This window comes from Salvelinus alpinus, chromosome 26 (assembly GCF_045679555.1).
Source record: "Salvelinus alpinus chromosome 26, SLU_Salpinus.1, whole genome shotgun sequence".
NCBI lineage: Eukaryota > Metazoa > Chordata > Actinopteri > Salmoniformes > Salmonidae > Salvelinus > Salvelinus alpinus.
The window spans coordinates 7,760,546-7,776,078 of record NC_092111.1 but is presented as its reverse complement, the minus strand read 5'-3'; the positions used below and the strand labels follow the sequence as shown (position 1 = coordinate 7,776,078).

The following is a 15,533-nucleotide window of genomic DNA, read 5'->3' as shown; positions in this document are numbered from 1 at the left end:
GCTGGCATTTCACTGGATTGATAATTTAGACACAGCTGAAGTTAGAGGGGTTGCAACAATAGCCCCTTTTTCGACTAGCACTCCAGCATGTCTTTTTGTAATCACAACTCTCTCCCCCTACAGGTTGGAAAGAGTGGCAACGTCCCAGCCGGAACCACGGTGGACAGCACAATCACCCACCCCTCCGAGTTTGACTTCTACCTGTGCAGCCATGCTGGGATCCAGGGCACCAGCCGGCCCTCCCACTACCACGTCCTGTGGGACGACAACTGCTTCACGGCCGACGAGCTCCAGCTGCTCACCTACCAGCTGTGCCACACCTACGTCCGCTGCACCCGCTCTGTCTCCATCCCCGCGCCAGCCTACTACGCCCGGCTGGTGGCCTTCCGCGCCCGCTACCACCTGGTGGACAAAGATCACGACAGGTAATGACGAATGTGGCAAGGCACATGGCCAGAATACTGAGGGGTATCACAGATAAACAGGAAACGTTATTTTAGTCAGAACAGACACGAATGGACTGTATTGGCTGCCCTATATGTTCGATTTATATCTGCAACATTGTGTGTCTAGCTTTTACTGAATATACCATTTTAATTTGGCAAATACATTACGGTACATGATGTTCAATATGACTACAGTTGGTGGAGCCCAACAGTAGTGGTTTTGTTCTTACGTTGTCATGTATCTGACCCGTCTCTCTCGTCCTGTCCTGCAGTGCGGAGGGCAGCCACGTGTCGGGCCAGAGTAACGGTCGGGACCCCCTGGCCCTGGCCAAGGCAGTCCAGATCCACTATGACACTCAGCACACTATGTATTTCGCCTGAGCCCTGTGAGCAGTTCTGTCCTCTATCTCTCCTCTCTCTCTATTTGCCAGTCTCTCTATCTTTCTCTTGCGTCTTGATGTGCACCAAAACGGTTCGAAGCCAGTGAAGTGTGCCAGTGGAGTATTTTCCTTTTTGGAAAAACGACATCCGGCGTTCCCGATCGAAGCCGCCCTCTACCAGCAATCAGGCACCGAGAGACCGTTGGGGTTTCCGATGCACAGAGAAAACAACAAGAAAACACAAGTTGAGACATTTTTGGGGGGAGGGAAGGGTTGTTTATTTTTGAATGTCTCTTTTGTTTTTAAAAGATACACTGAGCAATGGAGTGGACTGACGGCAATTGTCAGTGGCAGCTCTTAGCTCTCCCAGCTAAGCAGAACTCTGTCTACTTTTTACCTCAAAGCCCCTTTGGGCGAAAATCTTTCACAATTTCTTGGGGGGGGGTTGGGGTCATGGGGGGTTTGCATGGAAACATGGGTGGGGAGGATCTTTTGAGAATGATATATATATATGTTTTTCTTTTTATGATTGTGTTTTAACTGTCTCCTTTTCTTCAGTCTTTTACAAGCGAGGTCACCTGGGTATCCATACCCATTACTCTTCTCCCATTTAGCGAAGAATTAAGTGCTTGAGTGTGTGCGTGTGTGTTTGTGTATATACGTGTGTGCGTGTGTTTCATGGCAGGCCACTGAATTGTAAAGGGAAAATCAAGAAAACTGCTGTAAAATGCCTCACAGTTGATGTTTTTTTTTAAATATTCACACATGACATATATATATATATATATATAAATATTTACATCTATAGAACAGATTGAACAATACAGGCTTCACAGAGGCCGGTGGGTGTATGTGTAGCAGTAGCAACCGTGGTTTAGCCCATGTGACTGACTGGGCATTGGGACCTATTGAATGGTTGAGAGCTTTTGCGGGATTACGGCATTGGGCTAAGCCACCTTATTTGGTGCCCCGTGTGAGGAAGGGGATTCATCCCTTAAACCCGTTTGTCTGAATGGTTATGACATTGTTGGGGCGGAGCACGGTTTTTTAGCAAGGCGCTAGTCGTCTGAATTGTTCGGAGGCGGAAAACCCATTCGCTTAACTTTTGGGGTCTCCTTTGCTACCGGCCAATTCATTGCACTGACCCGGGACGCTAGGCAAGCAACAGAGGGCACTCTCTCTTACCTTTTTATGCATTTATACATCAGAATCAAAAAGCAGAATTTGTAAGAGTTTAATATAAAACTGTTTTGTGGCTAATCTTAACTGTTGTTCAGACTTAGTAGTTATATTTGATGTTGTTGTTCTTATCTACGATTATGATAATTATCAGACCGGCAGCAATCGGATGTGTAGTTATGAGATCAGGGTAAGAGTGGCTGAGTTTAGATTTGGACACTTTGGTAGCATTCTGGCCTACGGTGGAGGGAGGCCCAAGGTGTATCGGTTTATGCTCCCTTCTGCTCCTCATTGACGTAGTAGGGTAGGCTTTGGCCATGTTCTCCAGTAGGAAAGATCTCTGTTGAGCTATCACCGTTACCCCTGACTGGTAAAACAGGAGGCAGAAGAGTACTGTTGGCAGCAGGGGGTTTCGGTTTGAATGGAAGGAAGGTGACAATCAGAGCTGGCATTAGGAAGAAACTGGGGCAGAGCGAGTGGTAAAAAGAAGTATGCAATAGGCAATGAGTAGACTTTTTCGAACTTCATAATGTGTATCTATGACGGTTTGTGTGTATTTGAACAAGTATATCTATTCAAGTCTAAACTTATGGCGTTTTTTAATATTTTTTATTAAGGTTTTGAACACCGGATATGAATTGACATAAAGCATAAACACTGCCCATGGACCTAAGAACACCTGACCAGTCACGACCACGGTTAAAGATCCTATTTAACCAGTCGTGGTTAAGGTTATTGTCGTGCAAAGCCACTGCCACTCGCGGTGAGGATGGGAGGGGGGGGTCGACTGTGGCGCACCCACTTCGTCAGGGGGGTCGGCTCAGCGAAAAACCCTTTCGTAATAAACCATCCGTAAAGCAGCAGGTTTGCTATGAATGAGTTTGAGCGCCTACCTGTCGAGGGCTTGGGCGCCTACCTGTCGAGGGCTTGGGTGCTGGCCTGTGGGAGTGAAGCATGGTGGGGTTCCAGGCATTGCATGCAATACGTTTGAGGAGCGGGGCTGAGCTGTTGAAGACAGTTTTCCTACGGGGTAAGGGGGCTGCAAGAGAGCCTGGTGTTGTAAACATCAGCCTGGTGTTGTAGTCTGTGGCCCTCTGTGGGTGTGACCAGACTGGAGGAGTGTGCAGGATAGGGGTGTGGTCCCCTAGCAGGGGATCCAAAAGGCGGTGATGACGACTCAGTTTTGAACATATTATCATTGCAAAGCAATATTAACTCTAAATCCAGTTTTCGAATGAGGAAAAATGTATAATTCTTCTTGTCGACTTGGCTGTTGGTCTGCTCTCTGTTGCCGTTTGTGTTTCTGTAACTTGTTTTTTTTGCCTGTATCAATCAGTGGGAATGTGCATTCAGTGGACAAGCTCTTTAGGCTCTGAGAAAAAAGAGAAACAGGTAAAAACATTTAGACTTTTCTCACCTGCATGCCAGAGTACTGTCCCTAAAAAAAAAAAAAAAAAAAAAAAATATATATATATATATTTATCAAGAGAGACAGAAGGAGAAGAAAAATTGGGTAACTGTTTATGAATTTAGTGAGACTGTTTTAGGCTAGCAATATCGTCCAGTCTCTTCAAGATGTATTTGAAAGATTCCTACACAAATGTCAGTAAAAAAACGGAGGCACAGGCCACTGGAGGTTGAGCGTTCGAGCCTTTGCGTCGTGACCCGAAGACAAACGAGGTACTTTCTTCAAACGTGGGCCCGGTAAAGACTTGACCCCTCGCCCCCTCACAGGCCCCAGTGTAGTGTCCATTTAGGCCTCCACTTCCTGGTTTGTGCCCCTGCCACGCCTCTTGGGGCTCCCCTGTCTCGTGGCGCCACCCTGCTGGCCACCCACACAAGCGCACTTCCTCTCTGTGGGGGGCCTCGGCCCAAGGCGTCCACGGCCACAGGAATACCTCTTTTTAACCTTTTTAACGATCCATTCTTTCTGTGCCCCGTTTGAAAGAGAGCATGATTTATTTTTTAATTCCTCTTTGATATATATACAGATTTGTTATTTGACATTGTAAGTGTAATTACATTTTTTTAGTTCTTTATTCTGGTGTGTAGCTCTGCTGTTTTCTGCTAGTGGTATGAGCTGTGTGACTGTCCAACAGCAATAGAACAGTTCCCTGTCTGACCTGCTGGGGAGGGGTGGGGCTTCCCCTCCCACAAGGGTGCCCAATCACTTGCTGTATTGCTATGTGACATGTTTAAACTTTTTTTTTTTTGCCTGCAGGGAATATTTGTTATTGTGCAAAGTAATAAATTGGTATTTTATGCCTATATCATACGCTGGTGTTTCCCCTCTTTATTCCTTATTTTTATCCCAACACCACACATGACACAAAGGGAAAATGCTAGTCTTCTATTCCATTTTCTAATATATTCTTACTAATAAATGTGTTGAGTGATTACATGCATAGGCCAGTAGATGGCATCGTTTTCTCTGAGCAGGGCAGGTCTGTTATCAGCTCATTGGCTGACAAATAGCAGAGGAGATGGGACTCCTGGAAAACACCCTCCTTACTCATAGTTTAGGATAACCAAAGATAAGAAGCTGTCTCTTTGACAATGCCACTGTATCATGTTCCAAAAATCAAATTAAAATCTGAAGTCTCTAGGGTACTTGTTGACAGCATTTGTTGACTTGGACAATAAGTAATGTGGTCAGCTGATCTATTTCAGAGATGAATCCACTCAGGGATGTCCATCTTAAATCAATGAAAACCTGGCAATATATTTGTCAATCATTTCTTTTGACTTTCGTGTGTGCTAATGATTCCAGTGGATTTCTTACGCTGTGGTATTCATCATATGCAGTACCACAGGTTAACATGTCTCATTCACAATAGACAGCTATCCATTGCCTGTGCTCCTCTCTCCTCCGCTCTCATTGTATCATTACCCCTCCTTCCATTTCCTATGTCCTGTGCTGTTGTCATGACCACCGTTGTCAAGGAGAGGTCCTACTCACACAAGAAAGGAAACTCAAACCGCGGATCTGGTTGCCATATTTAATTCATCAACATAGGCACACCAAGGTTCAATGATGTAGTGAGCAGAAATAAAAAATTATTTGTTCTCTATCACAGTTGGGCTATTGGCCAGTATACACAGTTACACCTGTAACTGAAGTCAGCAGTAAATTGTAAATCCATTGATATAATCCATAAAGTGGGATATCCGCCATTGATATGCAAGACCAGTTATTTGTGACCATAGACAGTTTATTTTCATCCAAGAGTGAAAGAATCAAACTACCTCAATTTATACATTTTATAAATTAAATGTTTGAGTACATTTTAATAGTACTTGTTTAGGTAACACCACTGCTCCATTCCCTTTGATGGAAAGTGAATGTTTACACCTGACCTGTATTTCTCATGTGGGTGTTCAGCTTTGTAGTCCGGTTCATTCTGCTCACACAACATTCACTCCACCTAGCCCCCTTTTTAGCCGTCTCTGCTTTTTGTCTGGGGGGTTGCAGCAAAAGGAAGAGTTGTAAATGCTCCTTTAGAGACGCGTAGAGCAAAGCAGAGCATTTAAGCCCCATTGTAGAGGCCCTCTGGATTGTCTTTGTTAATTGACGCACCTACAGATACCACTCTCTCTCCCTCCCCCTGTACTGTCTCGTTCCCTCTCTCTCTCTTTCCAGGCACACAGTGTTGCTCTCACAGGTTGACAGTAAACTGAGGTTGTTCTGAAGATGGGAGGGACGGACGGACTTACTATTCCACTTACCTGGCAGTCTGACTAAGTGGTCTTGCCTACTATCAACCCTAACACCCGGATTGGACTGACCCAATTGGGTTTGCGGGGGGGGGGGGGCAGCAAGCTGAAACTGCGTTGAGTCTGAAGTGGCCTCGGCAGGCTGAGCCCATTGTGACGAAGACACTTCAGCAGGCGCCAGCGGCAGCTGAGGTCTGCAGCTTCATTTTCCAAGGCTTTGTTCTCCAAGACACCGTAACACCATTTAAGCTGTAGCGGTGAAACTTTTTTGCATCAACTATCAAGCTTTGGTGCATTTGGAGGCATAGTTTGGATGCACTTGGACAAAGGTCATTATTGGACCAAGCCTTATTTGCGGTTTATCAAGACATCAGCCTTTTTGCTTACCTTCTGTGGACCTTTTTGCTCATAGGACTGTATCAGTTGTTTTTGACTTCCAGCGATAACATACATCTTCAGCGACGTCCCTTGATCGAGTATCAGGTTTTATTGGCATGACCCATCTAGGTAAGGCCACACCAAACCTGTGGGGTAATAGACACTTTTCCTGTAATCAGCTTGTGTTAGTGTGAGGTTACAGGGCCAGAGCTGCTGACATCCAATTGTACCCTACCCACAAACCCACTGGGCCTGATGGTGACGTTTCTGAAGCTCAATCAATCGAAAATAGGGGAGCTGCCACAAGTGGCTGCACAGTTATTGGTTCTTAAATAATTCATCAGTTCAATAGATAGAGGGAGGAAAGCAATTGAGTCTTCTCTCCCTCTACCACCACCTGTCACTCCAATCACTGGGGGGGAAAAACCTCAAGTAAAAAAAAAAAGCTAAATTGAAGACATCTGACCAGATGTTGAAAAGAAACGGAGACATAAGAAGCTTGAGAAAGGAAAGTCGTTTCAGAAAAGGACAGTGAGTGACTCAAATTCAGGATTGTGAAAGCCCCAGACAGAGCGGGCAGGTATAGCAAAGAAGTGGGCCTTGAAGTGAGAAAGAAGACATCGACAAGGGTAAAGGTCAGTTTCGGGTGGTCAGAAGACATCGAGAGCAGCCGCCATGGTCAACACAGGCATGCAGCTGATCAGCTTCACCTGCGCGGTGACAGGTTGGGTCATGGCCATCGCTGTGACGGCCTTGCCTCAGTGGAAGGTGTCCGCCTTTATCGGCAGCAACATCCTCACCTCCGAGATCAAGTGGGAGGGCATCTGGATGAACTGCATCTACCAGACCACGGGCCACATGCAGTGCAAGACCTACGACTCCATTCTGGCTCTGCCCCCGGACCTCCAGGCAGCTCGTGCCCTCATGTGTGTGGCAATTTTTCTGGGCTGGCTGTCCTGCACAGTGTCCTGCTGTGGAATGAAATGCACCACGTGCGCTGGCGACGACCGCCGCGCCAAGGCAGGCATCGCCCTCTCCGGCGGCGTGCTATTCATCCTGACGGGCCTGTGCGTGCTGGTGCCCGTCTCCTGGACCGCCAACACGGTGGTCCAGGACTTCTACAACCCCAAAGTGCCTGTCATGTACAAGCGAGAGCTGGGCCAGGCGATCTACCTGGGCTGGGCATCTGCGGTTATTCTGATGATCAGCGGGGCCGTGCTGAGCAGCACCTGCCCCCATATCGAGAGCGGAGGACGGGAGTACCGCCGGGGATACATGGGCCGGAGCTTTCCTAACACGCGCCCCTCCCCCCTCGCACCTGATCCTCCGAAACCTATCACCTCCAACAGCGTGCCCCTAAAGGAATATGTGTAGTCCAGAGAAAAGATGCGAAGAAGAATGTCAACGGGTTGGAGTATGGGAAGAAGCAAGGTTGAGAATGAGAAGAGGAAGTAGAAGGCTGGAGAAGGAAAAACTGTGACTGTGGTGGAGGTGTTGTGACTTGGAAGGTTTTGAAGATGTGAAGCATTAGATTTGAAACTCTACTCTGCAGCTCTCTCACGTTCTTCTACCGTGATGCATTTTGATGTAGTGTAAATATTTATTTCAAATGTATTTTTTTCAACTAAATGTATTTTGTGTGTGTGTATATATATATTTGAGACTTTCCATCATGCCTATCATTGTCCGCCTCATGTATTGGCTTATTGACTTCATTACACATTTATTACACTGTGATATTTGGTATTAGTGCATGGACAGATCACAATACTCTGCCTGGAAGACACGACATCAATCCCCACAAACATCTTTAAGATATTATGGTTTTGTGACTTGTGGCGTGAAGATTGGAGTGATATCTTTCTTTCACAATTCTTCTCAGATGACAATTAAATCTGTGAAATAATTCAGTCTCGGCACTACGTCATTGAGTTTGAATAAGTCCAAATTGTAAAAGAATAAACTGCTTATTCCAAGGGTATTTTAATACGTTTGAACTTTTTCCTTCCATATGTTTTAGTTCATGACAAACTGATGATGTTTTGTAGTTTGCCCAGAATATTGAAGGTGTCGTGCTCAATGTTCAGCTGTGCACAACTCCAAACAGAAAGGGTTCCCTTTGCACTTAGTGATGGATCAATCTAGCCCTCCTATAGGCTGTTTAGAATTCCTGTCAAATTATTTGTATCTTTCAGGGCAGCAAGGGCAAACCGTGAGGAACGGCGAGAAGGCAATCTCTTGTGCCTTTACCAATGATTTCACATGAGGCCTATTTCACATGATATGCCTAAATACTTAACAAATAGGTGAAGAAATAAATGTATTTCGATTATTGAATTACATTGTTATTTCAAGTTATCCCTTTGGAGTGCAATACCACGTTGTAAAAAAATATGCCTAAATTGGGCACTTGAAGGAATCTAAAGACTGTTAACTTTGATTGTGTTCGATAAAAATGATAGACCTTTCACGAGTTGTATGCAACATTATTGGCAAGTGACTTGAGGCCGACTGTGCCAAAGCGAATTCGTTTTTAAACGGGAGTGACGAGTGTTTTGATATAACGGCAATATTGTCAAAATTATGCTTTTAACAACCATCAGAATTGGTAAAAAAAAAGGCTATGCATGCCAATATATTAGGCGATAGGAGAAGTGATTGTGTCACGTGAAATGATATCAAACGTTTTCCCATTGCAACATTAACATGTACAGTCACATTCACCGTGGTTGTCTGAAGCGTGCTATAGAGTTCACAGCTGGCGATGCCTCATTTCCATTGTCCCCCCCATCATTTGCAACAATGTCAATGAGTGTCATCACTATCTTTCCTTTGCGGTACCTTAAACTGTCGTGATTACCAGCTGAGAGTTTGTCTGGGCATTGTCTTAAAATCCTCTTAAAATCTACTCTGAGCTGGGAGGTTTTTTGGGGTTTTAAAAACAGTTTTTAATCAGGATTCCTACCTAGGACCTTTATCTGAGATGCTTTGTGAATAAGGCCCTGGTCTTTGTTGTTGTAGCAGAGCTCTGTGACAATTCTAACATGCTCTGTCTACCTCATGGTCCTCTGCCTTGTTCACATCCAGGTGCTCTGCTCCTATCAGACACATCCAAAGACAAAGTCTAAGTCAACCCGAACCAAGTCTGTTCCTTTACCCTTCAACCCATTACTGAGTCTTTTTTTAAATTGTAGACCATCTGAAAAGTAGAGAATCACATCCACCGGGTAGTCCTCTTGCGAACATCTTGTAGTTCTCATTTTACTAGGACTCAATGAAAAAGGACACTTTAAAACAGTGTATCTGAAAGAGGATGCAGAATAACAACATTTGTTTATTAATATTAAATTCAGTGCGGGTAATTACAGTGCCTTCAGAAAGTATACACAGCCTGAATTTTACAGCCTGAATTTTAAATTGATTACATTGAGATTGTGCCACACAATACCCCATAATGTCAAAGTGGAATTATGTTTTTAGAAATGTTTACAAATTAATAAAAAAATGAAATGTCTTGCATCAAAGTATTCAACCCTTTTGTTATGGCAAGCCTAAGTAAGTTGGAGTAAAAATGTGCTTAACAGGACACAATAAGTTGCATGGACTCTGTGTGCTATAGGATTTTAACATGATATTCAAATGACTACCCCATCTCTGTACCCACACGTACAATTATCTGTAAGGTCCCTCAGTCGAGCAGTGAATTTCAAACACAGATTCAACCACAAAGACCAGAGAGGTTTTCCAGTGGCTCGCAAAGAAGGGCACCTATTGGTAGATGGTGCAGTTACAGTATTAACTACACTTTGGATGGTGTATCAATACACCCAGTCACTACAAAGATACAGGCGTCCTTCCTAACTCAGTTGCTGGTGTGGAAAGAAACTGCTCAAGGATTTCACTATGAAGCCAATGGTGATTTTAAAACAGTTACAGAATTTGATGGATCAACGACATTGTAGTTACTCAACAACACTAACATAAATGACAGAGTGAAAAGAAGGATGCCTGTACAGAATAAAAAATATTCAAAAACATGCATCCTGTTTACAATATGGTGCAAAAAATGTGGCAAACGAATTTACTTTTTGTCCTGAATTCAAAGTGTTATGTTTGGGGCAAATCCAACAACACATCAATGAGTACCACTCTTCATATTTTCAAGCATGGTGCTGGCTGCATCATGTTATGGGTATACTTGTCATCGGCAAGGACTAGAGTTTTTTTTAAATAAAAATAAATGGAATAGAGCTAAGCACATGCAAAATCCTAGAGGAAAAACTTGGTTTCCAACAGACACTGGGAGACAAACTCCCCTTTCAGCAGGACAATTATCAAAAACACGAGGCCAATTATACACTGGAGTTGCTTACCAAGACGACATTGAATGTTCATGAGTGGCCTAGTTACAGTTTTGACTTAAATCGTCTTGAAAATCTATGGCAAGATTTGAAAATGGCTGTGTAGCAATGATCAACAACCAACATGACAGAGCTTGAATAATTTGATTAAGAATAATGGTCAAATATTGTACAATCTAGGTGGGCAAAGCTCTTAGAGACTTACCCAGAAAGACTCACAGCTGCAATCGCTGGTGATTCGAACATGTGCCACACAATACCCCATAATGTCAAAGTGGAATGTCGTTTTTAGAAATGTTTACAAATTAATAAAAAATGATAAAGCTGAAACCCAGGTGAGGGTGAAAGACAGTCAATAGACATACTTGTCGGGGATTGTTTGGCGAGTAATCTGGCTAGCCTAGCTATAACGTTACATTTAGCGGGCTATCTAACGTTACCTTGACCAGCAAAAACAGAAACACTTAACCGCCAAAACACATGGACTCCGGTAGAAATCTACTCAGTGGTGAGAAAAGCATGGAGCCGAATTTATCAAAGTAAGAAAGTGCCAATAGCATGGCTAATCTCATGATGGAGATACGGAGTCTAGGAACAAAAATGGAAAGGAAGATGGACGAAATTAAGTTGAGTATTGAAAAAGGAATGATTAGTAAAGTTGACAGTTTACGTGCATCTTTGGAGAAAGCCATTCAGGATAATCATACAGCTTTGCTGACTCAACTGGAGAATAATAACAAGCAGCTACATGACCACATAGCTCTTGAATATGGACGTCTGGAGTAGAGGTCGACCGATTATGATTTTTCAACGCCGATACCGATACCGATTATTGGAAGACCAAAGAAGCCGATACCAATTAACCAGCCGATTTTTAAAAATGTATTTGTAATAATGACAATTACAACAATACTGAATGAACACTTATTTTAACTTAATAAAATACATCAATAAAAGCAATTTAGCCTCAAATATATAATGAAACATGTTCAATTTGGTTTAAATAATGCAAAAACAAAGTGTTGGAGAAGAAAGTAAAAGTGCAACATGTGCCATGTAAAAAAGCTAACGTTTAAGTTCCTTGCTCAGAACATGAGAACATATGAAAGCTGGTGGTTCCTTTTAACATGAGTCTTCAATATTCCCAGGTAAGAAGTTTTAGGTTGTAGTTATTATAGAAATTATAGGACTATTTCTCTCTTTACGATTTGTATTTCATATACCTTTCACTATTGGATGTTCTTATAGGCACTTTAGCATTGCCAGTGTAACAGTATAGCTTCCGTCCCTCTCCTCGCCCCTACCTGGGCTCGAACCAGGAACACATTGACAACAGCCACCCTCGAAGCAGCGTTACCTATGCAGAGCAAGGGGAACAACTACTCCAAGTCTCAGAGCGAGTGATGTTTGAAACGCTATTAGCGCGCACCCCGCTAACTAGCTAGCCATTTCACATCGGTTACACCAGCCTAATCTCGAGAGTTGATAGGCTTGAAGTCATAAACAGCTCAATGCTTGAAGCATTGCGAAGAGCTGCTGGCAAAACGCACGAAAGTTCTGTTTGAATGAATGCTTACGAGCCTGCTGGTGCCTACCATCGCTCAGTCAGACTGCTCTATCAAATCGTAGACTTAATTGTAACATAATAACACACAGAAATACGAGCCTTTGGTCATTAAAATGGTAGAATCCGGAAACTATCATTTCGAAAACAAAACGTTTATTCTTTCAGTGAAATACGGAACCGTTCCGTATTTTATCTAACGAATGGCATCCCTAAGTCTAAATATTGCTGTTACTTTGTACAACCTTCAATGTTATGTCATAATTATGTACAATTCTGGCAAATTAATTACGGCCTTTGTTAGGAATAAATGGACTTCACACAGTTCGCAATGAGCCAAGCGGCCCAAACTGCTGCATATACCCTGACTGCTTGCACGGAACGCAAGAGAAATGACACAATTTCCCTAGTTATAAGAAATTCATGTCAGCAGGCAATATTAACTAAATATGCAGGTTTAAAAATATATACTTGTGTATTGATTTTAAAGAAAGGCATTGATGTTTATGGTTAGGTACATTGGTGCAACGGCAGTGCTTTTTTCGCAAATGAGCTTGTTAAATCATCACCCAGGAACACTCACGTGAAAGGGAATATGTGTAAAGTCTGATATGATGAAAGCATATAAAATTGAAATGATCGATAAAGCCATAGAAGGAATTATTGGTTTGCGCTTTGAACATAGGGAGTCAGATTGTTTTGTTGTGTTTTCATGCTATTTGCCACATGAACAGTCCACATTGGGTAGATATAGTCATTTATATAGTAATTTGTTAAGTCAAGTATACCTATATACAGAAGCAGATGCTATTTACATATGTGGGGATCTTAACAGTCGAATTGGGAGGTTAGATGACTATATAAATGATATTAATGATAGTCCATCACAGGTTGAATTCCTTTGTGACTCTAAAATAATTCCTTGGTGACTCTAAAATGTGTATTGTTAATGGAAGGATATGACCCTTTAAGAGACAACTTTACATCCATATCTGGCAAAGGAAAAGCTGTGGTGGACTATTTTTTATTTTTTTTATTTTTATTTCACCTTTATTTAACCAGGTAGGCTAGTTGAGAACAAGTTCTCATTTGCAACTGCGACCTGGCCAAGATAAAGCATAGCAGTGTGAACAGACAACACAGAGTTACACATGGAGTAAACAATAAACAAGTCAATAACATGGTAGAAAAAAGAGAATCTATATACAATGTGTGCAAAAGGCATGAGGTAGGCAATAAATCGAATAATTACAATTTAGCAGATTAACACTGGAGTGATAAATCATCAGATGATCATGTGCAAGAAGAGATACTGGTGTGCAAAAGAGCAGAAAAGTAAATAAATAAAAGCAGTATGGGGGGTGAGGTAGGTAAATTGGGTGGGTAGTTTACAGATGGACTATGTACAGCTGCAGCGATCGGTTAGCTGCTCGGATAGCAGATTTTTAAAGTTGTTGAGGGAGATAAAAGTCTCCAACTTCAGAGATTTTTGCAATTCGTTCCAGTCGCAGGCAGCAGAGAACTGGAAGGAAAGGCGTCCAAATGAGGTTTTAGCTTTAGGGATGATCAGTGAGATACACCTGCTGGAGCGCGTGCTGCGGGTGGGTGTAGCCATCGTGACCAGTGAACTGAGATAAGGCGGCACTTTACCTAGCATAGCCTTGTAGATGACCTGGAGCCAGTGGGTCTGACGACGAACATGTAGCGAGGGCCAGCCGACTAGGGCATACAGGTCGCAGTGGTGGGTCGAATAAGGTGCTTTAGTAACAAAACGAATGGCACTGTGATAAACTGCATCCAGTTTGCTGAGTAGAGTGTTGGAAGCTATTTTGTAGATGACATCGCCGAAGTCGAGGATCGGTAGGATAGTCAGTTTTACTAGGGTAAGTTTGGCGGCGTGAGTGAAGGAGGCTTTGTTGCGGAATAGAAAGCCGATTCTTGATTTGATTTTGGATTGGAGATGTTTGATATGAGTCTGGAAGGAGAGTTTGCAGTCTAGCCAGACACCTAGGTACTTATAGATGTCCACATATTCTAGGTCGGAACCGTCCAGGGTGGTGATGCTAGTCGCGCGTGCGGGTGCAGGCAGCGAACGGTTGAAAAGCATGCATTTGGTTTTACTAGCGTTTAAGAGCAGTTGGAGGCCACGGAAGGAGTGTTGTATGGCATTGAAGCTCGTTTGGAGGTTAGATAGCACAGTGTCCAAGGAAGGGCCGGAAGTATATAGAATGGTGTCGTCTGCGTAGAGGTGGATCAGGGAATCGCCCGCAGCAAGAGCAACATCATTGATGTATACAGAGAAAAGAGTCGGCCCGAGAATTGAACCCTGTGGTACCCCCATAGAGACTGCCAGAGGACCGGACAACATGCCCTCCGATTTGACACACTGAACTCTGTCTGCAAAGTAGTTGGTGAACCAGGCAAGGCAGTCATTAGAAAAACCGAGGCTACTGAGTCTGCCGATAAGAATATGGTGATTGACAGAGTCGAAAGCCTTGGCCAGGTCGATGAAGACGGCTGCACAGTAATGTCTTTTATCGATGGCGGTTATGATATCGTTTAGTACCTTGAGCGTGGCTGAGGTGCACCCGTGACCGGCTCGGAAACCGGATTGCACAGCGGAGAAGGTACGGTGGGATTCGAGATGGTCAGTGATCTGTTTGTTGACTTGGCTTTCGAAGACCTTAGATAGGCAGGGCAGGATGGATATAGGTCTGTAACAGTTTGGGTCCAGGGTGTCTCCCCCTTTGAAGAGGGGGATGACCGCGGCAGCTTTCCAATCCTTGGGGATCTCAGATGATACGAAGGAGAGGTTGAACAGGCTGGTAATAGGGGGTGCGACAATGGCGGCGGACAGTTTCAGAAATAGGGGGTCCAGATTGTCAAGCCCAGCTGATTTGTATGGGTCCAGGTTTTCCAGCTCTTTCAGAACATCTGCTATCTGGATTTGGGTAAAGGAGAAGCTGGGGAGGCTTGGGCGAGTAGCAGCGGGGGGGCGGGGCTGTTGGCCAAGGTTGGAGTCGCCAGGAGGAAGGCATGGCCAGCCATTGAGAAATGCTTGTTGAAGTCTTCGATTATCACGGATTTATCGGTGGTGACCGTGTTACCTAGCCTCAGTGCAGTGGGCAGCTGGGAGGAGGTGCTCTTGTTCTCCATGGACTTTACAGTATCCCAGAACTTTTTGGAGTTAGAGCTACAGGATGCGAATTTCTGCTTGAAAAAGCTGGCCTTTGCTTTCCTGACTGACTGCGTGTATTGGTTTCTGACTTCCCTGAACAGTTGCATATCGCGGGGGCTCTTCGATGCTATTGCAGTTCGCCACAGGATGTTTTTGTGCTGGTCGAGGGCAGTCAGGTCTGGAGTGAACCAAGGGCTATATCTGTTCTTGGTTCTGCATTTTTTGAACGGAGCATGCTTGTCTAATATGGTGAGGAAGTAACATTTAAAGAATGACCAGGCATCCTCAACTGACGGGATGAGGTCAATATCCTTCCAGGGTACCCGGGCCAGG

The 15,533-nt window shown here is 43.8% G+C and overlaps 2 protein-coding genes across 7 annotated transcripts in view; both read left to right on the top strand.

Annotated features, from left to right (window-relative positions):
• LOC139554537 (protein argonaute-4) overlaps nucleotides 1-1,277 on the top strand; it is a 32,453-nt gene extending 31,176 nt beyond the window's left edge. For all 6 annotated transcript variants that reach the window (XM_071367407.1, XM_071367403.1, XM_071367408.1 and 3 more), the window contains 2 exons: nucleotides 124-425; nucleotides 719-1,277. In XM_071367407.1, coding sequence (XP_071223508.1) covers nucleotides 124-425; nucleotides 719-827 — 411 coding nt within the window. In that variant the 3' untranslated portion in view covers nucleotides 828-1,277. The remainder of the gene's footprint in view (nucleotides 1-123; nucleotides 426-718) is intronic.
• Nucleotides 1,278-5,900: 4,623 nt separating this feature from the next.
• On the top strand, nucleotides 5,901-8,420 carry LOC139554292 (claudin-7-like). The gene has a single exon (XM_071367062.1). The coding sequence runs from the start codon at nucleotides 6,773-6,775 to the stop codon at nucleotides 7,469-7,471; it is 699 nt and encodes a 232-aa protein (XP_071223163.1). The 5' UTR covers nucleotides 5,901-6,772; the 3' UTR covers nucleotides 7,472-8,420.
• The last annotated feature ends 7,113 nt before the right edge of the window (nucleotides 8,421-15,533 follow it).